Genomic DNA, 25,802 nt, shown 5'->3' with positions numbered 1-25,802 from the left:
CTTTTTTGTTCGTTCAGTTAAAAGCTTTTATACAGTGTGACATGCTATACACAAAAATGAATTAGGAAATCTATTTGTATTGCAATGCCTGATTTGTTCCACTAGGAGGCTCACATTCCCCATGTATCAGTTCTAAATTTAGTTTTTCTTTTGAAGGAAAGCAGCAGTGAAGTAAATTACACTACTATTATTGAGACGATATTGCTTAATATTTGTTGTTGATTTGACAATTGCGTTCACATAGTGTGTACAAAAACTATTGTCCTGAATCCCTGAAAATATGCTAAGGCAAACTGTTTCAAAGAATGCATTTTTAAAATGTACCTTAAAGAATTAAAAGCAGTGGGTGAGTCCATGAGATACAAGTATCTCGCACTGCCAGTTCTCTGCTTTTCTAGACTTCACACTTTTATTAAAAATAAATGTGAGGAGAAAAACTATTGAACGTGTACAGTTGTGCAAGGTTTACTGTTTCTTATTTGCATAAACCACAGTCACCTATAGAGTAATAAACAGAAATCCAAGCTAAATTTAATTATTTGTAGCCTATCCTTTTATTTGTTTCTTTTTCTTTTCCTACTTTTTCTAAAATGTCTAATATATAAATATATAGACAGAAAGCTTGACAAAAAAAAAATCTAATCTGGTGATACATATTGTTAGGCTCATCAAGACACTAACTGAATGCCAGATGAGCATTTGTTCAGTAACTGAGAATTAACTATGTTTGTAAAGACTGTAAATGCATCTTCTGTGAGGTTAATATGTCCACTGCTGCTTTGGGATAAAATCCTTAAAATCCTTAGTCATATGAATAGGCTCTTGGTCTGCAATGTACATATAACTAGAGCTAAATATATTTTTTAGTGCTGTTTTTAACAAATTGGGCAATTTATTTGAAGCAGAGCTGTAGACTGAGAGGGGGAATTCCTGATGTTGAAATGCATAGTGTTCAGGCCTGGCTGAGTTATTGTGGCCTCTGAGGTACAAACTTTCACAAAAACCTTTTCCTGGGAGTGAAAATAGAGCAATAGTAATCAATAACCTTTGCTGCAGGTTTGTGAGACCCAAATAAGCTTTCAAAACCTCTGAGGAACAGAACCCTACCTGCTTTCTGTGTGGAGCTCAGTGAGTAGGAGTAGGAGTAGGAGTAGGAGTAGGAGTAGGAGTAGGAATAGAATAGAATAGAATAGAATAGAATAGAATAGAATAGAATAGAATAGAATAGAATAGAATAGAATAGAATAGAATAGAACAGAACAGAACAGAACAGAACAGAACAGAACAGAACAGAACATTCTTAATCGGCCAAGGGTGATTGAACACACAAGAAATTTTTCTGTGGTGCACAAGCTCACAATGTATATATAAAAAGCAAGTAATAGGTCATAGATCATCAATCATAGTTACAATCATTAATCATAAGTTACAAACAATTGATAAATCGTAAGAAACCAATAGAAGAGGATAGTAGGGAAGATGACAAAAGATGAGAAATGAGACAGTGCTGTGGAATTAAGTGTTCAGCAGAGTGATGGCATGGGGGAAAACTATCTTGGTGTCTAGTTGTTTTGGCATGTAATGTTCTATAACCGTGATGACGAACCTATGCCGTGCACCTTGCCAGCTGCTCTTTTGGTTTCTGGCGCGTACATGCATGCTGGATAACTGGTCTTTGCGCATGGAGGGCCGGAAAACTGAAGACCAGCTGGCCAGTGCGCATGTGCATCGGATTTCTGGTGGTCCGGCACACACATGCACGTTCCAGTTTGGGCACTTGGTGCCGAAAAGGTTTGCCATCACTGCTCTATAATGTAGGCAGTTTTTGATATGGATTGACAGTATTGGGCTAGCAAGTCTAGATTGTTGAAGATGACTAAAATAATTCTCTAGGTATCTTCCCAGAAGGGAGTCTGTCACGGGGTGAACTTGGGTCCAGTCTGCAACTCAAGTTACAACATCATAAACTATACTTGGCTATTTTGCTACAGTACATCACTGTCAAATAAAAAATCTTTTATTGGACAGTAGAGCAGCGGACTGAACCAAAATGTCAAGAAAGGACACGTCACTAATAGGGATGTTCCTACGCTATAGTTACAGATGGGCCGTGATCTTGGATTTTGGTTAGTGATGGATGAAGATGTGTCTCTTTGTCCTGATTTATGTATGATTACATACAGTATACCAGTATATTGGAGGGAAGTGATGTAGCACAATGGAAAACACTGAATTGTTTTTCAAAGCAACTTTAGATTTAGTTTATGCTTGGTTTGCCCTGCAGGTCTTCATTGCTGTGAACTGCCTTAGTACAGATTTCTCCTCACAGAAAGGTGTCAAAGGCCTCCCTCTCAATCTTCAGATTGACACCTACAGCTACAACAACAGAAGCAACAAACCCATCCACAGAGCTTACTGCCAGATTAAAGTCTTCTGTGACAAGGTAAAGCTGCCCAAGTCCTTCTTGAATCTTTTGTTTCTGCCAAACATTTAATATAGCCACTAAGGGGTACCAAGAGATTGAAAGAAAAAAAAAATCAGAATTTGGATACAAAGGTGATTGGCTATCCTTTGGTTCATTGGGGTTGGTGAAAGAGAGGGTTATTCTCTGGTTGTGGGAGATGACCAGTAAAAAGAGATGAGCATCAAAATAACAGAGTACTATGTATGTGCAGGTGGTCCTCAATTTATAACCTTTCATTTAGTGACCATTCGAAGTTACAACGGCATTGAAAAAAGTGACATATGAACATTTTTCACACTTACGACCACTGCAGCATCCCCATGGTTATGTGATCAAAACTCAATGCTTGGCAACTGACTCATATTTATGACAGTTGCAGTTTCCCTGGATCATATGATCAGCTTCTGACAAGCAAAGTGAATGGGGAAGCCAGATTCACTTAACAACTGTGGCAAGAAAGGTCATAAAATGGGGCAAAATTCACTTAACAAATGTCTCACTTAGCAACATAATTTTTGGACTCCGCTGTGGTCATAAGTTGAGGACTACCTGTAAGTATGTATGTATGTATGTATTTATGTATGTATGTAAGTATGTAGGTAGGTATGATGTATATGTTTGTCCCATAGTTCAGCCCTTGAGTGAGTTGAAATGCAATCAGAATTTTTTTTCCAGCATTTGACAGTGCCTGATATGATTAACTGCATTCTACCTTTCATACAGTTGGTAGCCAAAGGCAGATTCCATCAGTTCTCCCCCTCCCTTTTTCTCTCTCTCTCTCTCTCTCTCTTGCTTTATTATTTTGTACAATGAAGAATCCTGAAAAACTCAAAACATTGCACACTATTTTATGACCTTGAATTCTATTTCCAGTAGAAAAATGCATAAACAGAGCTGGACTTTCATTCTTTATACACACAGGATATTTAATAACTTTGAATAACAACCAACATGGATTTTGCTACTCCCTCTTAGATTCCACCTGTTAAATTTTATTTTATAACTGATAGCATTTGGATTATGTTTTTATTTACTTCACAAATCTTGCCTAGAAGATTTGTGCCTTTAAAATTGTGATAATTTTAGTCCGGCTGAACTTTATTAAATAAATTGATTACATGACACAATTCTTGATCCAGGGAAATTCTAAACCCTGGTTATTTTCAGCTTTTAAGAACATAACACTGTACTTCATTAGTCTGCCAACTTTGGCCTACTTGGGTTTTTTCCCAATGACTTTTGGCATTTCCACAACATTTGTTATCAAGTGGTCACTCTGTCCTATAAATTCTGTCTTCATCAACAAAAAAGCTAATGCCAAATTTAAGTGAGACATTGGGGAATAAAGCTTATCTGTTTAATCTGTGTTTAAGACTGCTTTAATCAAGATTGCTTTGAAAGAGACAAGAGCGGGCTAAAAGGAATTTGTAAAACTCAGTTCGGATTTCAGCTTCGTTTGATCAGCTAGCATGACACAACCTGCCATTTCCTCAGGGGTTTCACGCAATATGTCTGCATTTTTTCCATGCTGTAGTCAATAATAAATCTCAACCTTTATTTATTTTTTTCAATGTTGTAAATGTTTTATTATAGCATTTAATATTACTGTATACTTTGTTTTTAATTTAGCTGTCTAAGCCCTGAAAACTTGTTTATAGACAAATTTGAACATGAAATGCTTCTACAGCCAGTTTGGCCTAGTGATTAAGGCATCACCCAGAAAATGGGAGACTGTGAGTTCTAGTCCACCTTAGCCAGCTGGGTGACCTTGTGCAAGTCACTCTCTTTCAGCCCCCCCTTTCACAGGGTTGTTGTTGTGGGGAAAATAGGAGGAAGAAAGCGTGCTGGATATGTTTGCCACCTTGAGTTATTTCAAAAAAATAAAAAAGGAAGGGTGGTAAATAAATAAATAGTAATGGTAGTGACAATAGTAATAGCGAAGCCCTTTTAGAGATTTGTTTTTTTAAAAAAACAATCATTTGGTCTATTGCTATAGATCAATTGCTTGTGTTCCCTAGAGAAACAAGTTACAACCATATTTTTCAACATTTTGAAAAACATTTTGTCCCAGCAGTTTCTGATAGGAAGACAAGGTTACTTGTTTCCTTGGTTGGCATCTCTGAGGTGCAATCAAAATAATCCCATCTCACTACCAATTATGTTTTTCTGTCCAGTCTCCATGATGTCACACCTTCATCTCATACCCAGCGCATAGCTGAAATAAGTTAAATTGTCTTTAGATCTTCCAGATGTTCTTCTTTCCCCTTGTTATTGTTGTGCATACAATCTGACCCGCTTCATTGCCCTATTGTTAGTGGCATGGTTAATGACCTTTTAGGGGGTAGGATCAGTACAGATCCTATTGGCCACTTTAACCTGGTGTGGAGCATCTCTTCACTCTTGAGATAAAAAAACATTTTGCTGGTCATAAAATTGGCACGTAAATTAACACTGCCTGGAAGTTGTATACAATCTTTTAAAACAGGTTCAAATGTGGTTTACAAGTAAAGATGGTGTTTACCACTACTTCAAAGAATATATTTGTTAGGACAGTGTATGCCATTTATGGCCTTATAAAATATCTTAGTGATCTGTTGATAGGCTTACAGAGTAGATTTTGTAGGTCCTGATTATCTTGGCCCTCATGCCCAAATAGTATGTGTGGTAGTTAAGCTTCACCCATGATTATACAAGTTTGCCTTAAAGTTACTGCAGCATGACTAGCTTATGTAGTGCCTGACTTCAGAGAGATTAAGGAAGCTGAACTCCAAAGGTAGATTTAAAAAAACAACAACTTAAGAACTGGACATTTTCTTTCCTTCCTTCCTTCCTTCCTTCCTTCCTTCCTTCCTTCCTTCCTTCCTTCCTTCCTTCCTTCCTTCCTTCCTATAGGGAGCAGAAAGGAAGATCCGGGATGAAGAACGGAAACAGAGCAAAAGAAAAGGCAAATGCAGTGACCCCAGTTCTCAGCTGAATGCCTGTAAGTAGAAAACATATAGAGTGCCCTCTAATGGAGTGGAAATAGTCAAATAAACCTTATTTACTGTGTAAACCAGAAATGAACAAACCTTTTTATTTTTAATTTTTTTTCTTTTTTTAGAAAAATGAAGTTACCTATGTTGACTAGGGATAATTAAGATACTGGTTCCACTGAACTTTGAGTTAAGAGGTGAAAATATTCCATGTGAAAAGGAATAATGTAAACAGTTTTAATATTGTTGGCGTAAGATAGCCAGTGCTACCTAATATATAATAATACAGGCCCATACCTATATCTATATCTATTTATGTCTATAACTATAACAAGGGGGCGCAATGGCTCAGTGGTTAAAGATGCTGAGCTTGTGACAGCCCGGGTTCAAGACCCGAGCCCACACAATAAGATGAGCTCCCATTATTTGCCCCAGCTCCTGCCCACCTAACAGTTCAAAATCAAGTAGATAAATATGATATGAAGGTATCAGCATTCCGTGCACCTTTGGCATATAGCCATGCTGGCCACATGACTAAGTGAAATGTCTTTGGACAATGCTGGCTCCCTTGGCTAAGAAATGGAGATGAGCACCACGCTCTAGATTCGGACATGACTGGACAGGGAAACTGTTACCTTTATAACTATGCCTTTATTTGTATCTGGCTGAAAATTTATTAGACTGCCAAATCTTGCAAGATTCCAATATTCTTGCATGAAAATTCAGGGGAAAAATTATCAAAATCAGATGAGATTTCAATTGAAAATATATAACACCTTATTGCAAAATACAGGCATTTTATGAGATTTATCTTGTAAAGCTTTTGGCCATTGAAGGAAACATATTTTTGCCATATTATAGTATGTGATCTTAAATTATTTATAAAAATAATAAGGGCAGGATATAAACAAACAAAAAATAAATATCAGCCTCACTTTATAATCATATTATTAAATTTTTGCATAGTTAAGAAATGGATTCAGAACCAAAATGTAAGGGTTCCATGGGATAAAATAAATTAATTTCTGTTACTGAACTCATAAACTGTATTTTCGCTAAAATATGCTTCTCACAGCAATCACTCAGAATTATTTTTGCAAATTGACTGATGCACACATGTACTAAACATATGGGTGGGTAGAGAGGCAATAATTAATTCTTTTTATTTCCCAGTTGCCTGGAGTGGTTGGGAAGGGAATTTTGATGCTCAGGAATCTGGGGCACCTTTGGGGTTGGACACTGATTGGGTAACACTTTTTTTGCACTTTCTTATTGGTCAGCTGGAGGTGAACACTTAATGGCCCAGAGTGTTCTCTCTTTGCTTTCGGAGTTTATGGTGAGGAGAAAGAAAGATGATAGCAGTACAGCTTTCAAAGGATTGACAAATACAAAAAGTGGTATCTGGAAGAGCATTCTGCATCAGAACATCTTAGCTCCAACTGCAATCTATATTGCTAAATACAGTTTTGTATTTAGTTTAAAACGGAGTCTCCTTCACAATTCAGTGTTTAAAAAAAGAATTTTTCTGAAACCTGCTTAATTTTAAGTCTTGTTTCTTCTCCGCCCTACCAGTTTCTGATGTCAAGGTACCCATGCTTCCCTCCCATAAGCGAACAGACATCACCATCTTCAAGCCATTTATGGATCTTGATACTCAGCCAGTTCTCTTCATACCTGATGTTCATTATTCAAATATTCAGCGTGGAACTCATGTAAGTTTTCTTTCTTGCTAATTTTGTCAAAGGAGGACAGCAATTAAAAAAGGGTGGGCGGGTGAGAGAGCTGAATCTTTGTTACCTAATTGCCTGCAGTTAATTGGTTGTCCTTTTGGCAATTTGAGGGACAGGCAATAATTCCTTGGCCCTTTTAAACATTGGATGGTGATACGGTATCCCTGGAGACAGACTGCTTAGCATTGTCTTGGCGGAGAAGATCATAGGAGAATTAAGCAAAAGCCATATTTTAATAGATAGTGCTGACCACATAATCTGAAAAGCTTCAGGAACCATGAAAAAAGGCTGGACATGCAAGTGGCTTGCAAACCACTCACTTAAGATATATATGTATATTTTTCTTCTATGGAAACCAAAGATAGATCCTGAAGGCAACATTAATAAGGCTAATTCCATTTTGATGCATTCTAACTTCATATAACTTTTTTTTTAAGTATTCTGTCTATACTATTCTTATTTATATCGCAGTGTCAAATATTGTATAGCTGCACTAATTTAATTAGTTAAATCATTTTATTTACTGCAGCTAAAGAAATAATGCACTCTCTCCTGCCAGAGCATCTCAGCAAAACTTTAACTCAAAAGATATTAAACTAGAGCAAACTTGACACTAAAACAAATAGAATTATAAACAGCAATAAACCACGTTAAAAAAAAACCTCACAGAACTCTCAAAGTTGCTGTCCAGAAGATACAAAATAAACTCTTTGAAATTAAATAGTTTCTATTTGTCATGAGTTAGCTGGAAATGAAAAAATATGTTGTACTGTATGGGGAATTAATCTTGCCATCACATAAAAACTGAGGTCCAAGTAAAAAAATAGCTTGTTTCTCTCCTTTCCGTTGTAGAGTTTTCCTGTTGCATCGGATGAAATGGAAGGAGAAGGGTAAGTTTTGTTACTATTTTTTCTCATTCAAGTTCCAATCATATTTACAGAATGCTCTAGCTATTTTTGTTCTGATTTAAGTGACTTTCTAACTGAGCTAGAATATGCAGTATGTTGTAGTATAGATATTGCATCCGGTGCTGTCTAGAAATATTGAACTATAGTTCTTGTGGTCTTTTTTTGTTATATCAGTTCTGTGATCATTGTAGCCATACTGGTCAGAGATTGTGAGAATTGTACTTCTACCTGAACAGGTTCTCATTGGGCAAGTAGATTATTTTATATCATACAGATGGTCCCCAACTTACAACAGTTCATTTAGTGACCTTCAAAGTTATAACACTGAAAAGTGACTTATGACTGTTTTTCACACTTATGACCATTGCAGCATCCCCATGCTCACTTGATCAAAATTCAGACACTTGGTAACTGACACGTTTATGATGGTTGCAGTGTGCTTAGGTCATGATCACCTTTTGCAAACTTTTGACAAGCAAAGACAATGGGAAAGCCAGATTCATTTAACAGCCGTGTTACTAATTTAACAACTGCAGTGATTCCCTTAACAACTGTGGCAAGAAAGGTTGTAAAATGGGGTAAAATTCACTTAACAACCGTTTCACTTAGCAACAGAAATGTTGAGCTCAATTGTGTAGTAAGTCAAGGATTGTCTGTAGTAAGAAGAAGAAAAAACTATTCTCCATATTTGCTTTTAAATCTTTTTCCAACTATATAGTGTGGTATCAGAGAAGCCAACAAATATTTCTGTTTTGGAAAAGTAATCATTCTTCATGCATCCGTTATACCATTCTCAGATTGATTCTGTATTTTTGTGATCTTGTCTCCTTGTTACCAATGGGTAGTTCAGCCAATTTATTACCAGCTCATCTGCAATGCAGAAGGATTCAGTCAGAAGACAGTTTTCAAATACGGATGAATCACCTTGACATGCGCCTTGCACTTGTTAGTTTAGTCTAAAGCAATAAGCAATGATGCCTTCATGTCTGTATTGACATGGAATTATGCCATGCATAAGAGTGTATACGATTTTCTGTTCAGTGCAACCTTGTGAACAATTTAATGTTTGGACTGGTATATGTGGTGCAGCACGGGGAGAAAATCAGTGGCTCAGTGGAAGAGTACTTGTTTTGCATGAGGTAGTTTCAGGTTAATTTGCCAACATGTCTAGTTAATGGATTTCTTGTTAATAGCTGTTGAGGAACAGGCTATTCTGGTCAATATTCTCTAATTGGATAAATTGACTACAAACCTAAAATCCATATAAGGAAAGTAGGCATATGAAAAAATATATTTTCCTTTTCTGCAATGCCAACATTATATGGCTCTTTTTATTTACTGCCGTTATATCCTGCCTTTTCTTTGAATGCCCAAGGATAAGCTAAGAGATATTGAGTGGCTTAAAGTCATCCAGTGAGTTTGTACGGCTGATGCTGGACTGTAACCTGGTTCTCCACTTTCTAGTTGTTAATTATGAAAGCATACTGACATAATGTGATAGTGTAATTTCAGGACCCTTACAAAAAAATGAAGGCCTTTCTAATTGTTACAGAAGTGTGTTAAACACACTATCTCTTGATTATATTGGTTATTAACATTTTAACTAGGTGCTTAAATGTAACTGCATAACTAGTAGATCTTGCAATTGTATATTCTCAGTTCATTTCTCTTCAGTGACTTGAAATGTTTAGGGACAATCCTCTACCTGGTGATTGCAGTAAAGCCAAAATGTTGTTTGGATTGATTGATTAATTGATAAACTGATTTTCCTTTCAGGTCTACCATGAAGAGAGGGGCTTACATAAATGAAGATGAATTTGCTGCTAGTCCAATTAAGATATCTCGAATAGAAGAACCAAAAAGAGGTAATCCATCCCTCAAGGAATTTTGGTTATTTAATTTATATTTCATCTTTCTGCTTTACAAGTCAGCTTACAATAGGAAAACAAATACAAAATACAAAACACAACCATAAAATTGAGACAAAATCAGTGTAATCATTCAGTTTGTCAAAATAATTGTATTTTTGGCATTTTTAAAAAATTACTGGGAGAGTGTGGGCTAAACGCATCTCCTACCCATAACTGGGGATCAGAGGAGTCCTCTCATGTATTAGATAGCTGAGCTTCTGGCAGTGTGATATTCCTTTAATACTGTAAGCCACCTGGCATCAACCACGTGTGAGCAGCTATATAAATTTGTTTAATAAAGAAATCTTCAAAATCTACTAAATAATTAAGCAGGTTCCTAGTGGGATGAGTGGTCCCTCAGACAGGCCCAAAGATATTCAGGACTGTATTACAATGGACAATACCAAAATCTTAAGTGTAATGCCTTGTTGGCAATTAGCAGCCAATACCAGCAAGGATCATTCAGTACAAACCTTTTGTAATGTCTATGTAATGTCCATGCAATCTCAGCCTGGAGTGGAAATCCCCCAGGAAAAGAGTCTGGGGCTGTATAGTGCTAAGCCAAAGATCACCCCAAATTGTTCGGAGGAGAGACTTTTGTTCAGTGTTATTGTCTCAACACTGTCTCAGCCATTCAAACAGAGCAACAAGCATTCAGAATTGGAAGAGTGTTGGATGAAGCTTTAGATCAATAAGAGATCGGTCCTGTAGACTTATGCTTGGCACCCATAGCCTGCTGCATCATAAATTAACTCAGGCAATAGCTTGGAGAGCTGTCAGCCAGACCTCTACCACTTGCCAGATCCATGCTTTCATTCAAGATTGAATCCTAGGTAGTAGATGTTATACGAGCAACTCATCTGCCAGTAAAAAAAACAGGTCTGAAGACCTACCTTCATTGCTTTCTTGATTATCGTGGTTAGACTGCAACCTGAAAGGAAGGCCTCTTTCCCTTGCAATGGCCAGGTAGCAGTTTCCCGCCATTTTGCCCCCTGCCAGTTATATATAAAAAATATTTCCTCCCAGTCACGTTCCATTCCTCATTTCACCCCCATTTTCTTGACACATCTCCTAACACCAAACCAGTTGATTACTAAATCATCAGTTTTAAAAAAATCATCAAGATAGACCAACCTTTGTCTTGTTAGAACTTTGCTTATGCATGACATTGAATTGGTTGGTCCAGTTGGACTGACACAGCTTCTACAAGAGGCAAGGGGCAAGCTAATTATAGCCACTGGGGCCAAGTCCTGTCTCTGTGAAGTGCTAAGTGTAGCACAATGAATCAAGTCTTCTTTAGAGGGCCTCCAGCTTGCAGGTTTTAAACAAGGATTTCATGGTATTTTTAAAAAATCCACTATCATTGAGAAATTGGTGCTACAAGAGGTATTTTGCCTTATGTTATGGAGAAAAACTTATTTTGCTGCATACAGCTAGTATGCTGTAGTAGTTAATACATTGGTTTAAGAGTCAAGAGAACTAGGTCAAGTCCACTTCAATTACAGAAGTTCATTGGGCTATTTTGTCTGAATCTCTCTCAGTCCTATTCTACCTCATAAGTTTAATGTAGGAAAAAAATAGGAGAAGAGGAATATATGCTCAACCTAGAATTTCCAAATAGTTGTAGAAGATACAGTTAATAAATAAATAAATATATTCAGATTGCCTAGAAACACCCCAAGGCTGGTATTTTTTTCTTCTCCTTTCCTTTCCTGATAAGGAATGAATATGTGGGTACAAGATACATGTGGAGTGGCCGTAATTAAAATTAACCTCTTATGTATACGTGATCATTTGATTAACTACCCAGGAAGGAAGATGAGAAAGAATGGAGCTGGAGTTCCTGTAATGTTTTACAGAAGAGCTTGTAGACCTAGGCACTTGTGAGAAATCAGACCTTGTCTAAATAGTGTGTACTTGGGAGTCAAGTCCAAAGTCCAAAAGCAGCTAAGTCAAGAAATATGTCACATTTTCTCCATGTGACTTTTCAACAGGGCAAATGCTGTCAGTTGGCTTGTTTTTCTATTTTGGTGCAAATCACAAAATGAGTCACTGGTTTCTGTTGAGAATTCAAGAATCTTATCTCTGTATTCTTTTAGACCTCATTTCTCCTTGGAGTTCATTTTTAAGATCCTTTGTGTCAAGGATTTTTTTCTGACTCACTTTGGAGTTTTGAACTCACCCTTGTTGATTGACATGTTGTTAATATAACAGTAGCACATAATCTAAGAGGACTTTGAAATCAGTTGTTCAGGAGAAGTAAATTGAGGACAACCAATATATTATGTTGAACTGTCTGGCTTTAAGTAAGCTTAGTCTCATCTGTTTTTTTCAGGATAAGTTACAAGAATTGTTAGGAAACAAAATTCTGATAGTATTCTAGTTTATCTAGGAACTGGTGTTTACAGAAGGAGAAAACTCCTCAGTATTTCCTGGTAAGGCTAGGAAAGCTTTTTTTATACCTGGCAAAGAATGCCTGTCAGGTTAGACAATATTACATTGGGCTCTATCAGTACTTTTCAATCTTGTTGACTTTTAAGATGTATGGGCTTCAATTCCCAGAATTTCCTAGCTAGCATGCCACCTGGGAAATTCTGGGGAGTTGAAGTCCACACATCTGGAAGTTGCCAAGGTTGAAAAATACTGGACTAGATGGGCCAATGTTTTAATTCAGCATAAAGCAGATTCCTGTACTTAGTCACATGTGCTAATTAACTGTTGTATTTCTTCAGAATGCAACCTAAACTACAGGAGCAGAATTGTAGAGTCCTTTCTATATTAAACCTCTTTAGGCAGTCTACGAGCACATGATACTTGTCCTAATGGAGCAAGAGTACAGATCCTGCCTCTGTCCCCAAAAACTTGATTATATTCTGCAGACACTGTTCCCCCTCTGTTGCTGAATTGCAAGTCTAACCTGACAGAAGGGAAAAAATGTAGACACATGCTAACTGTGCCTAACTGGCTTAATTTAGTGAAACTTCCGATTGTCAGAAGATTCAACTCCATCCCTATATAAGGCATTACTGTTTCTTACACATTTTTATTTTGAAAATAAGTAGAAGGTTAAGCTTTCCCCCCAAACTTAAAAAATATTTACATCTACATTATTAGTTTAAGATCAGTAATGTATTTTAATCTCTACAGTTTATTCCTTGATAACAAAAAGTCCTTAATTGTCTCTAGAAAATTTTAAAAGGCATGCAATATATTAATAATGGGGGGATGCATAGCAATGAAGCACTGAAGTTTCCTTCATGATCCTCTATGTATTTTTAGTTTATTTTTTAAAAAATGAACTTAAATATAGCAGTGGCTTGACTTCTAAATCCCATCCTCCTTTGCACAACAATTCCCTCCAATATATTTGAGGAACCATTGAACAAACTGAAGGAAGAAAAAAAAAAAAGCAAGTACCTGGGTGTTAATTGGCTCATTGTTCAGAACAAATTTGGAAACTTGGCAGAGTAGCTTTTCAAATGTTCTCCTGATACCAGCAGCAGTGGAGGTTAATTTACATGGGGCTAGAGGCCAGACTATGCTATACTGTCCTGAAAGGGTGTGCATATATTCTGCCTTGCATTGTCAAAGCAAAATAAGGCCAGTGCAATATTAAAAGTGCTATTTTTGGTCATCCCAGGCTAAATTACTTGTTTCACGTTTTGTCACCTGCTTTTGGCAAAGAGAGAAAATAGTGTTTATAATTTTTTTTCTTTTATCACCTTTCTTTTAGTGTTGTTGTATGTCCGGAAAGAATCAGAAGAAGTATTTGATGCACTTATGCTTAAAGTTCCATCTCTGAAAGGTCTTATGGAAGCTGTAAGTTGTAAGGATCTTTATTATCATACTGTAAGAAAAAAAATGGAGAAAACTACCTATCTTCTTCTTTGTACTTAATCTAAATAGCTCCTGTATGCTGTCTAAGTGTAGGATTTCAAATGCTTGAATTATTACAAAAAAAATGGATTTAGATTCTTATTCTGTGTTAGCATAGAACATGTACCTTCTAGTTGTTGGAATTCAAGTAACAGTATTATTTCTAGCTGGGACATCCTATGTTGCATAGAAACGTATTATAACTCGCTTGATATAAACTGGAACCTGACCACTAGTATCTTTATGGATGGCCAGGAATGCTGTATGTGACATGGATGTGATTACAAATGGTAATGTACAATGGCTTACACCATCTTTATCTTCCTAAAAAGAATTATGTGAAAGACCTAATTGACCATAACTATAATGGAAGATAGAAGTCAGTATTTATAGGACTTCCTGGTGCTAATCATGGCCTATGGAAAATACGAATTTGTACTTCTGCTCACACTATTTCATGGAAATATAACAATTGTAATGTTATACAATATAACAATATAACATTGGCTGGGTATGCAAGCAGAAACCTAAGAGTTGAACCAAATGGGATGGAATGGAATGTAGATTGAAAACAAAAAAGTGAGATTGAAAACAAAAATGTTTTACAGAAACATTTCAGAACTATGCCTGGTTTCATGGTTAATTTGTCTTTATAAGGGGTTTCAACTGCTATTCTTATGTTATTTTTGTTACTTCAATTTTGGTTGTTTTTATTGTTTTCACTCTCTTTTCATTGTTAGCTGCCCAGGGTCATGTATATAAGATGGGCGGCCTATGAATTATTAAATAAAAAATAACTGATGTTTGAACATTTAGAGAGCGTGTGAGAGGTTCAATTTGCAAATCAAATAAAGAAAGGAAGAATGGAAAGGTTGAGAAACATGAGAAAATCAAACAAATCATGACTGAATGGGAATGATGAGAAAAAGAGGGAAATAAGAAATTTAAAATTCAAAAGATGGCTCATGTGGAACATACAGTAGTAGAAGCAAGGATCGTTTGCAAGGATAGAAAGATATGGACAAGTACAGTAAAGGGTATTAACTCTACTTTGTTATATTTCATTTTCCTTTTCTCACCTCACATCTTATTTTCATTGGTTTACTATTTCATTTTCTCTGTTCTGTACATGGCCTAAAATTGCTTATCTCAAAAGGGAATAGAATGATGGGTATATATTTACAGCACTTAGTTCTGGGTATCTATTTTCATTGGTAGGTAATGGTTATTTATTAACTTGTTAAGCCAAATGCGCGTTTTGAAGGAAATACAAAAACTACAGAATAATTTTAGATTTTTCTAATTGATATATAAACCAAGCAGGCTAAACCAATTTCTTTCCATCACACTATCTGTGGTAACATAGCATGTGAAGAGGACGCATTTGCAGGGATTAGAAGGAACAAGCAAAGAACTGTTAATACTTTTAACCTGCACTTCCCTCTGAGAGGAGGGCTGGGCACTAGTGTAATTTTCAGAAAACATACAGATTTCTATTCATATTGATCATCCAAGAAGTCACTTTTGTTTGGAGAAAAATTAGTTGTCTGAATTTTCCTTTTCCTTAGAAAATGAATTCTGTTTGGCAAGCAACTCTTTCAACGGCAAGTTTCAGAAATGTAACTCTCTCTCCACACCAAATTTAGCATTCATTATCAAGAAAAAATGCATTGTAAATTGTTCATAATAACACATTTTTAAAGTATAAATTGTATCTCTCTCTCTTTTATCTCTATCCCATGCTGCTAAACTGGATGAAGACATTTTTTGCATAGGTATATGTAAATTCTACTATAAAAAAGAATCATGAAAAACTGAAAATTAAAGAAACAAAATTAATGGCTAAGGTGTTAACATGGGATATACAGTATATAAGAAAAGCTTTAATTGGGCTACTTTCACTGTACCATCAACAGACACATCAACCTACAACCAGCCTACAAACCCCTCAGAATTCAAATCAACCGCACAGCCAACCAGAGACAGCACTGGCCCTCAACCAACCCACGCAAGCCCCAACTCAACCAGCACCTCCCATTGACCCTCACCTGACCTCACCTCCCCATCACAAGACCCTCACTTGACACAACCCACACCTGACCCATCAAAAATCCTCACCTGATGTGTTCTCACCATCACAAGACCTACTGATCACAATCCTTATAAGCAGAAGAACACTGACATTGACATCCTCTAAATTCTGCTAAATATGTTATCTTGCCCGGTAACAAAACATTTGGAAACCAACCCACAAGTTGTGGGAGTTTCTGAGAAATTCAACAGTATACATCAGAGATTAACTCAGTTCAGATATCACACAAAATTGCAGCTAAAGAAATTTGCTTAATTCAACCTGTTCTCTGACTTGGGAAGTCATAATTTGTGATCAGTGAGGAAACCAGAGTCTGGAACTATGATTTATAAACTACCGGCAGACATTGTTAAATGTGGGCTGGCTTGATGCGTGACCTGATAAGGCATAGGTACAACCATTCCTCCAGAGATTTCTGTTCTAATAAGAATGAACTCACAAAGTCAAATTGATCGCCATGACAGTCTGCTGTGCGACTGTCAGCAGACAGTCTCTCTCAGCCCAACCCATCTCAGAGAGTTGTTGTTGTGGGGAAAATTAGGAAATAGGTGTGTTGGATATGTTCGCTGCCTTGTATTATTTGTAAAAATAATAAAGATGAGATACAATACAAATAGAAATAAATAAAAACAGTCAATGAAATCATATACAGTCAATGAAATCATGTATTTTTCAGACTATAAAATGCACTGGTGCATAAGATGCACCAAGATTTCGAAGAGGTAAGCAAGGAAAAAAAAGTTTTTTCCCTTCCCAGCCCACAGGAGCACTCTGCAGGCCTCCCAAAGCCTCTGTGCGCCCTGTTTTTGCGAAAAATGGACCCGTTTTTGATAAAAACGGGACACATGGGGCAGGGCTTCGGGAGGCCAAAAATGATTGTATTCGGTGTATAAAATGCACCAACATTTCCACCCTCTTGTAGGGGGGGGGAAAGTGTGTCGTATTTACTCCGAAAAGTACGGTAAGTAAATTTATGTCATGCTCTTTTTTTGCTGTATGTGATGGAAATTTAAATCATGATTTCAGTTGTAATGTATATTTTGTCATAGGCATTAGTAAGTAATTCTGATGTTGTGTATTGTATAAAAGTATTTTCCCTTCTGTGGTTCAAGGATTTAACCTTTTTTATTTGATTTTTATATTTAGATATCTGACAAATATGATGTCCCCTTGGACAAAATAGGAAAAGTCTTCAAGAAATGTAAAAAAGGGTGAGTATATCTAAATTAACACTTCTTAATTGGTGTGCAGTTTTTATCTTTTTCATCTTGCATACAGCCAACCTCTCCCTTCACTCAATCTGTGTCTTCTCCATTTCCCTTGAACCAGAAGGGTGGCGACAGCTTATATCTACTGTCATAATATCCAGAATTATTTGCTCAGCAAACTGGGAGTTTTGTATTTAACGCAGATTGCACATACTGTGAATTGACTTTGTTTTATCAGAAAGTTGCAAAAGATAATCACATGACCCCAGGACACTGCAACTGCCACAATATGAACCAATTGTCAGGCATCTGAATGTTGATCACATGACCATGGGGATGCTGCACCAGTCGTGTGAAAAATGATCATGTCACTTTTTTCAGTGCTGCTGTAAATTTGAACAGTCACTAAATGAATGTTTGTTAAGTGGAGAACTATCTGTAATAATTCTTTAATATATTTTTCTAAAAATTGCCATGAAGTTTCATAGAAAGCTACATATTCTTGGCTTCTGTATTGACTGCCAATGCCATATTTATTCTCAACTGCAGGCGCTCTTTTCATTTTCAAAATCTGCATTATGTTTGCAAATGCCCTGGAATTCAGTGGAGATAGGATGCTTTAACCTGCAATTGTACCTAAATGAGCAGGGATTTTTCTTAAAATGATTCTGAATGAACAACATGCAAAGCACTCTATAAAATAAACACAAACTGGCATAAAGCCAGTTCAAGAGTGGATTCTCACTTCAGTCAATGTCAATATTTAATAGCAAATAATTTATTTAATAGTCATTTCCCTTCCTCTCCGTCATGGGAAATGGATACCATGTGGACATTTATTAAACTTTTCTATTGGGCATCTGTAAACCTTTCTCAAAGTTACATTTTTAAGAGATCTTTGAGCAGAAGTGAAGTTTCTTTATAGTATGCAAATGACCTTTTTATTTACTGTGAACTAAAACAGGATAGGCTGCACAAGGTAAGAAAAAAGGTTGATACCTATAGAAGTTATGACATTTTCCTTAGTGTTTTCAAGGTTTCTTGCTAATAGACTTGTACTGCTGTGGACTGATTAAATTTCCTCCGTGGCTTGCTTAGAAACTAGTCCATAGTGGCATTTTTTTTCTTACTAAGTGGAAAGCGTGAAGTACAGACTCTTTGCCTAATATAATTTTCTCATTGAGAAGAGTGTGCTACTTTGCTAGGCTAACCAGAATATTCTGCTCTATTAAGTCCAAAGATGCTAACTTTTTCATTACTTTAGTTCTGACAGTTTTTGGTTCCGCTATGATATGTCCTGTTCCTAATACCCGATTTTTTTTCTTAGTATTTTAGTGAATATGGATGATAATATTGTGAAGCATTATTCCAATGAAGACACCTTCCAGTTACAGATAGAAGAAGCTGTTGGATCTTACAAACTCACCCTTACTGAAATCTGAAACCTAATTTGTTGGGCTCCTTGTGGTATCTTTCAGTGAAGGCTCTAAATACAAAACCTCGTTTGTTTTTGTCCTCAGGATTTAAATGTGTTTTTAAGGAAGAAGTCATTTTATTCTTCCAAAGAACCTTTGGAATATCGTTTTGTTTTGTTTTTTTAAAAATAAGCATTATCAATTGATAAATCAGGCCTTTTGGCTGCAACACTGCACTTGAAACAGAAGAACAGACATTGATTTTATTTTTTAAAAAAATGAAATTTGCATAAATAATCAAAGCACAATTAAAATGAACTTGTTATATTATCAACACATTCCCTTATCCATTAAATATGTGTGTAAGTTTCTTTATCAGCTCAGAACTTCCAAACTCCTTTGGTGCTTATAGGAGTTTCAGAAAAGTGTAGGATTGGATTGTTGTGATGTTTACAGCTGCCCAGGACATAAGACTATAATTTTCTGCTACAATTTCTTGTTTCTTGCTTTATGAAGAACTTTAATTGTGTGTAGCCCACTGATGAACTATATCTGTATATAAGTGTGGTGTATTTTGAAGGGTTGTAAATGTGTACATAGATTATATTATATATAATATTCAGGATATACAGTGGTATGATTATATATCTATGTGCATGCATAACATAAAGCATATGACAAAGCCAACTTGAAAAGGTTATATGTATATAAATATATCACTAAGAAAAGCAATCTTGGTGCTAAATTAAATTTTTGTTGAGCATATTCAATCTCTTGTAAGGGAAAATAGGTAAAAGGACATTTTTGCATACTTTATTTAATTTCTTTTTATTATTAGAGTCTGAGATGAGACTTGCTCATGTACCCTATATTATAACTGAAGAAGCATTAAGCATCAGAACTGGTATTAGTGACTTTGGGATTCAGTTCTCACTGCAATTTCAAACACTATTATTTTCTTTGTTCTAAAATGTAGATGCCTACCATTTTAATACAAGAAACAGAGATTATATTCTCACCATTTTCCATTATAAATCAGAGTACATTTGCAAGGTTTACGGCACAGAATAGATGCCTCCAAAAATAAGCTCTGTAAACTGCTATGGTAGCAAACAATAATCCTGGTTCCATTCAACATGCTACATAAATCATTATGTAGTTTGTTTTGTGCAGGGATTTCCAAGCTGTGCAAACCCCAAAATGGAAGTTTAAGAAGATTGTGATTTAATCAACAAAAGGTCATTAAAAAAAAACATAACTTAAAATAATATGTGAGCCAGACAGCATAATGGGATTCTTAATGGAGTCCACCTACACCAGTGCTAGTTACACAGATGTGAATTCAATATATGTTTTGAGGAGAAAGTGATGTAGCCAGTCAGGAGACACACATTACCTACTACAACTAGCCAATAAAACTACTTGTTATTTCTTTTGGTTGCCAAAATTTTATTTGGGCTACATGTTTATTTTGAAATATGCTTTCTCCATACAACCTGCTTGCACACTATATAATACATGTGACCCCCTACTCCAGATTCCTTTTGGTCAGACTCCTACTTTATTTGATATGGTTAGGTTTGTATATTATTTTTATTAATCACTTTGAATGTCTTTTATGGGGCCCAAAAATATTTTGAGCAAATATAAACATTAATAGTAGCAGAGGAAAAAAAAAAACATTCACATGAATGAAGCCCATTTCAAAATGCCATTTAAGTGATAAACCTGCATTGTTCGCTGGCTCATGACTTTTCTGTCAGTCTCCCCCAACCTCCCAAGTCCTGACATATTAGCTAAATTACAATCCAATACCTCTATACAGCATGAAGCTGAGAAGGTTAATTTTGCAACAGGCTAGCACAAAGTTTTGCCTGGAATTTTGAACACTTAGGCTCTTTGTTATTTGATTTCTTTATCTATTGTGTGTGGTTCTTATTACCACTATTATTATTATAATTATTATTAGTATTATGTATATTGCATAGCAATAGAATCCTGAGAAATGTTGAATAGATGTATATGTTGAAGCAAACCCAGAGAATCCTTCCTAAAAGAAAAATCTAATAACTTTAATAAACTCTAATAATTGTAAATAGTCATGTATTTACAGATTAAGATTAAATAGATCTTGTTGATGAAAACTAGAAACAGTTTCTGAAAATGCTGTCATTAATAATTCAGAGTTGGAAGATATTATATCGAGAATTTTTGTATCTGTAAACATGCATGACAATTTCTGTCTTTTGTAGAAAATTGAGGTTTTGCTACAGATAAAATTGAGTAAATATAAGATTTTTCTCTATTAAGAATGAATGCACTTGTGGTTATATTTATATGTAATGTATGAATTAAACTGTTGATTTATTTTGTGGGACATGGGGCTTTTAACCATAGCCATATTTGTAGAGTTCAATGGAAGTGATTTTGCCCATGTTTGCCTTTATGTGTCTGTGTAATTGAACATTTGCTGTAAGGCAAGAGCAATTAAATTTTATATGTCCATTTGTAACCATTCAGTTAACTTTGACTGGTATTTGTTATAAGTGGAGGTGGGTGTTTGCTCAAAGCAAGGAAAGGCAACACAATGCCCACAGATATCTAAAACTAAAGTCTTGTTTTCCTTCACTTCTACTTCACAACTTTTTTGAAAATAAAAAAGTTATTCTGGGTAATAATAAAATTATAAAAAAAGACAAAAAGAGATAATGGGGACAGATATTAAATATGTTTAGTGTAATTCTGTTCTATTTCATTTACAAAGAGGCCTCTTTACAATATAGGACAAATTATTATTCTTTTGATTAGAATAAGATGGGAGGGTGATTTTCAAACGAAGGAAAAACTTTATTTTGGTATACTGCCCAAGTAAAGCATCTTTTGGAATGTTTTCTTCTTGTAAAACAGAACTGGTCCTCACTACACAGCATATAATATTTGTAAATTAAACCTCATCTGCATTTTCCTATTTATATCCTGTTTCCCATCATTTGCTAATAGTAAGATTACATTTCCCTTTGTTACTATATACTACAGTACATCTAACATACCATTGAGCTGCAGTGGTGCATTGGTTAGACTGCAGTACTGCAGGCTACTTCTGCTGGCTGCCTTCAATTTGGCAGTTCAAATTTCACCAGGGTCAAGGTTGACTCAGCTTTCCATCCTTCCGAGGTAGGTAAAATGAGGACCCAAGTTGATGGGGGCAATATGCTGACTCTGTATACTGCTTAGAGAGGGCTGTAAAGCACTATGAAGCGGTATATAAGTCTAAGTGCTATTGCTAAGTGTTATTTCATTTAACTTTTCATAATGATATAACTATAATGTTATATAACTAACATGAAAATACACTACATACAACAATCTTGACAGACTTGAACATTGGGTGCTATCTAACAAAATGAAATTCAATGGTGAAAAAAGTAAGGTTCTATATTTAGGCAAGAAAAACCAAATGCACAGGTACAGTATAGGTGGTACCTCACTCAATAGTATAACTGTGAGAAGAATCTTGAAGTCCTAGTAGACACTTAAATATGAGTCAGTAGTGTGCTGCAGTTGCCAAAAAAGCCAATGTAGTTCTAGACGGCATTAACAGAGGGATAGAATCAAGGTCATGTGAAGCGTTAATACCATTTTATAATGTCTTGGTAAGGCCACACTTTTTTGGTCGCCATGATGTAAAAAAGATGTTGAGACTCTGGAAAGAATACAGAGAAGAGCAGCAAAGATGATTAGGGGGCTGGAGGCTAAAACATATAAAGAACAGTAGCTGGAATTTGGTATGTCTAGTTTAATGAAAAGAAGGACTAGCAGTGTTCCAATATCAGAAGAAGCAACCTAGAACTAAGAAGAAATTTCCTGACAGAACAATTCATCAATGGAACAACTTGCCTCCAGAAGTCATGAATGCTCCAACACTGGAAGTTTTTAAGAAGAGATTGGACAACCATTTGTCTGAAATGGTATAGGGTTTCCTGCCTGAGCAGGGGGTTGGACTAGAAGACCTCCAAAGTCCCTCCCAGCTCTGTTTTTCTCTCCTCTCCTCTCCTCTCCTCTCCTCTCCTCTCCTCTCCTCTCCTCCCCTTCCATCCTTCCGAGGTCAGTAAAATGAGGACCCAGATTGTTGGGGGCAATACAATATACTGATTCTGTAAACTGCTTAGAGAGGGCTGTAAAGTACCCTGTTCCCCCCAAAATAAGACATCCCTGATAATAAGCTCAATTGGACTTTTGAGCGCATGGCAATAAGGCCAAGCGCTTATTTAAGGGTTCAAAAAAATATAAGTCAGGGTCTTATTTTCAGGGAAACACGGTACTATGAAGCAGTATATAAGTCTAAATGCTATTGCTATTGCTATTGCTATTAAGACACTGGGCTTGATGACCGGAAGGTTGGCAGTTCAAGACCAAGTATCAGGTGACAGAGTTAGCTTCCATTATTTGCTCCAGCTCTTGCTAACCTAGGAGTTCAAAAACATATAAATGCAAATAGACAGATAGCACTTCGGTGGAAAGGTAACAGTGTTCCATGCGCATTCGGCATATATTCATGCCCGCCAAATGGCCATGGAAACATCTTTGGACAATGCTGGCTCTTCAGCTGTGGAGATGAGTGCCATCCCCTAGAGTCAGACACAACTGGCAGGGGAAACATTTGCCTTTACAGGAAACTAAGTAGTGTCTGCTGTCTCTCTCTCTGTGTCTCTCCCTCCCTCCCTCTCTCTTTCACAACACACCCCAACACAAATGTCTGGAAGATTTTCTCACCTCTTGCTCTTGGTGTGTGTACACATTTGCTCACAACCAAGAGCTGTGGCAACAAAATTGACGTGAGGGCTCTGTCTCATTATAAGCGGCTTGCTTGGGCAGTTCGAAAGCATGTAATATACCACATATGGGGCTGGAGGAACAGATTCCAGTGGGGCAAACTAATTTTCAAAGCTACCTCCTTTCCCCTGTTGAAGATGTGACATAACGGAAGTGTTAACAGATTTGCAGATTAAGGTGAGCTCAAAAGTCTGTTTAACTATGAAGTTATGATTTGAGATAAGTAAAAAAAATACATGCTTATTGTCACCCCTTGCCCATCTTCAATGTTCTATTATAACACAGTCAATTAACATCCCCAAGGTACATTAAAAACATGAAAAATACAATAAGTTTCCATCACACTGCTGTGGCTATGAGCTTAACTTTTTGATGCCATATGACACTAACTGTGACTATAGATATTTTCCTTGGCTGTATAAGACCCTCCTTGATGTCAATGTAAAGACCACCTATATCTTCCTTCCCACACACATTATACATTTAAACAGAAACTGGGCATGTTGCAAAGCCGTAGGATCTAACATTGCTTTTATTTCCAAGATTTCCAAGAAAATAAAAATGATGGGTGTGTACAGGGTTTCTTCCAAAATAAAAAAGGAGACAAAGGTGAGCTGGAGAGGTAGGAGATATGTAAGGGTTTACTGTAATAAAAGTAGCAGAGAGCAATGGCCTCAGTTTACTTTTCTGTTGAATGAGTCTTTTGTGAGTGACCATGCTCAGAGCTTCTAAAATATCTAATATTCCTATTGTACTAAAAGTGTTTCTACTTGTGTTATAGCAATTCATTGCCCTCTAATTACAGGATGAGTTAAATGAGGATAGAAAAACACTAATAATGTAACTGCTCACTGCTTTCCTTTTATAAATGAATGCTTTATACTAAGATGGCCCTGTCAGTTTAGTGTATTGAGTCAAGACACTGCAACAGAATAAGATAGTAAGTGAACAGTACAGTGCTGGTTTAATTCTAAAAAGAAAAGAATTAAAATTGGAATGCCTGCACAGCATATTCTTTAATACTGTCCTTTCCCAAGGCAAGGATATTCTGAAATATTTACTGAATAACCCCCTTTTAAATATTAACATTTTCAGCTTGTAAATGTACCAAATGTATTTTGTTTCCAATTAGCTGTGGATAGTACAGAATTCCTCTTCCACAGTTTGCTTAACTTCCTATTAACTGCAGCAGATGATTGAGGGTTTTCTTTGCATTTCTCTTCTTTTCATTTTTATATCAAGGTCGCTTAGCTCTTTTGAAAAAGTACAAAAGGTGAGAGAAAATCAGTAATAATTTCTTTTTTTCCTAATTAAGCTACCATATCCAGATCACACAAATCTGTATGATGACTAACTAGAGGGGCAGGAAAGAGTGTCAGGAAGCTGCTGATTCTATGCTGCTCTTTAGTGGTTATCCAAATTTTTTTCGACCAAATCTGGTAGCCTGACAGGTGGCTATTTTTACCCATGATCTTAATATTCATAGCCCGAAAATACACAGTATCCAACCAGGTGAAGTTTATCTGAAGTTTTGGATGTGTGTGTGTGTGTGTGTATGTGTGTGTGTATGTGTTTTGCATAGGCACAAAATGGCAGAGGATTTTTGTACTTTGCAAAAAGTATGCTTTTTTCATGCCTTTGTTAAATTGGTCTTGATGTCTACTTTTCTTTGTTTGTTTTATTAAATTTATATGCCACCTATCTCGCCAAGGCTTGCATTTTAATGTGGCTTACAATTAATCAATAGAAATGCCAATATAAAACTTTAAAACAATGAACACATTAAATTTAAATTAACCAGGATGCGTACTGGGGAATCAATGGGAGGTGGGTCTTATCTAATCCATTAGCCACCTTTAGAATTACATGCTCCTTTTGGGGGCCCAGGCCAATTGGCAGAGCCAGGTCTTCGCCTTTTCAGAAGGCCAAAAGGGTGGGAGTGGATCTCACGGGAGTGGGGGGTGGGGTGTTTGCAGAGAACAGAAGCCAAACAGAAAATACTTTTCTCCTGGACTCCAAGGTTTGATCAAAATAAGGAGAACCATCTGCATTAAAGAATATTATGGATTATTTTATGACTGATTGAGTCAGTGAACAATCTAGACAAATTTTTAAATTAAGAGTGGGTAAAAAAGGGCGGTTATTTTTCCGGTTCAAACTGTGCTTCCCATAAAATGAAAATATATAAAGGGACTGCATCAAATGATATCTAAGAAGGCACAAGAAGGGATATAGAAAATATGGCATAATACAGTAAATGCTTTTTTTAAAAAAATGAGTGAAGATTTGAGGTAGGCCAGGCAGGAAACATTTGACAAAGACTACTGAAACTCCACTTTATTGTTGCAAGGTATAATAACAGTATCTTGGAAATTTGACAGAGATTTTCTCTCT

General features: G+C 36.2%; 1 protein-coding gene and 1 long non-coding RNA gene across 3 annotated transcripts in view; one reads left to right on the top strand and one right to left on the bottom strand.

The window, feature by feature from the left end:
- The window catches only part of GRHL1 (grainyhead like transcription factor 1), a 58,366-nt gene extending 37,276 nt beyond the window's left edge, over window positions 1-21,090 (top strand). For both annotated transcript variants that reach the window (XM_034432077.3, XM_034432076.3), the window contains exons 9-16: window positions 2,285-2,443; window positions 5,357-5,444; window positions 7,009-7,148; window positions 8,019-8,056; window positions 9,851-9,939; window positions 13,718-13,803; window positions 17,099-17,163; window positions 18,488-21,090. In XM_034432077.3, the coding sequence (XP_034287968.1) occupies window positions 2,285-2,443; window positions 5,357-5,444; window positions 7,009-7,148; window positions 8,019-8,056; window positions 9,851-9,939; window positions 13,718-13,803; window positions 17,099-17,163; window positions 18,488-18,602 (780 nt within the window). In that variant the 3' untranslated portion in view covers window positions 18,603-21,090. The remainder of the gene's footprint in view (window positions 1-2,284; window positions 2,444-5,356; window positions 5,445-7,008; window positions 7,149-8,018; window positions 8,057-9,850; window positions 9,940-13,717; window positions 13,804-17,098; window positions 17,164-18,487) is intronic.
- Window positions 6,068-25,802, bottom strand: part of LOC148116765 (uncharacterized) — a 41,013-nt gene continuing 21,278 nt past the window's right edge. The window contains exon 2 of the long non-coding RNA XR_015731313.1: window positions 6,068-8,944. This is a non-coding gene — a long non-coding RNA (uncharacterized LOC148116765). The remainder of the gene's footprint in view (window positions 8,945-25,802) is intronic.

Source organism: Pantherophis guttatus, chromosome 1 (genome assembly GCF_059756535.1).
Source record: "Pantherophis guttatus breed Tessera chromosome 1, ASM5975653v1, whole genome shotgun sequence".
Lineage (NCBI taxonomy): Eukaryota > Metazoa > Chordata > Lepidosauria > Squamata > Colubridae > Pantherophis > Pantherophis guttatus.
The sequence above is the reverse complement of the archived record's forward strand: the minus strand, read 5'-3'. Positions and strand labels throughout refer to the sequence as shown.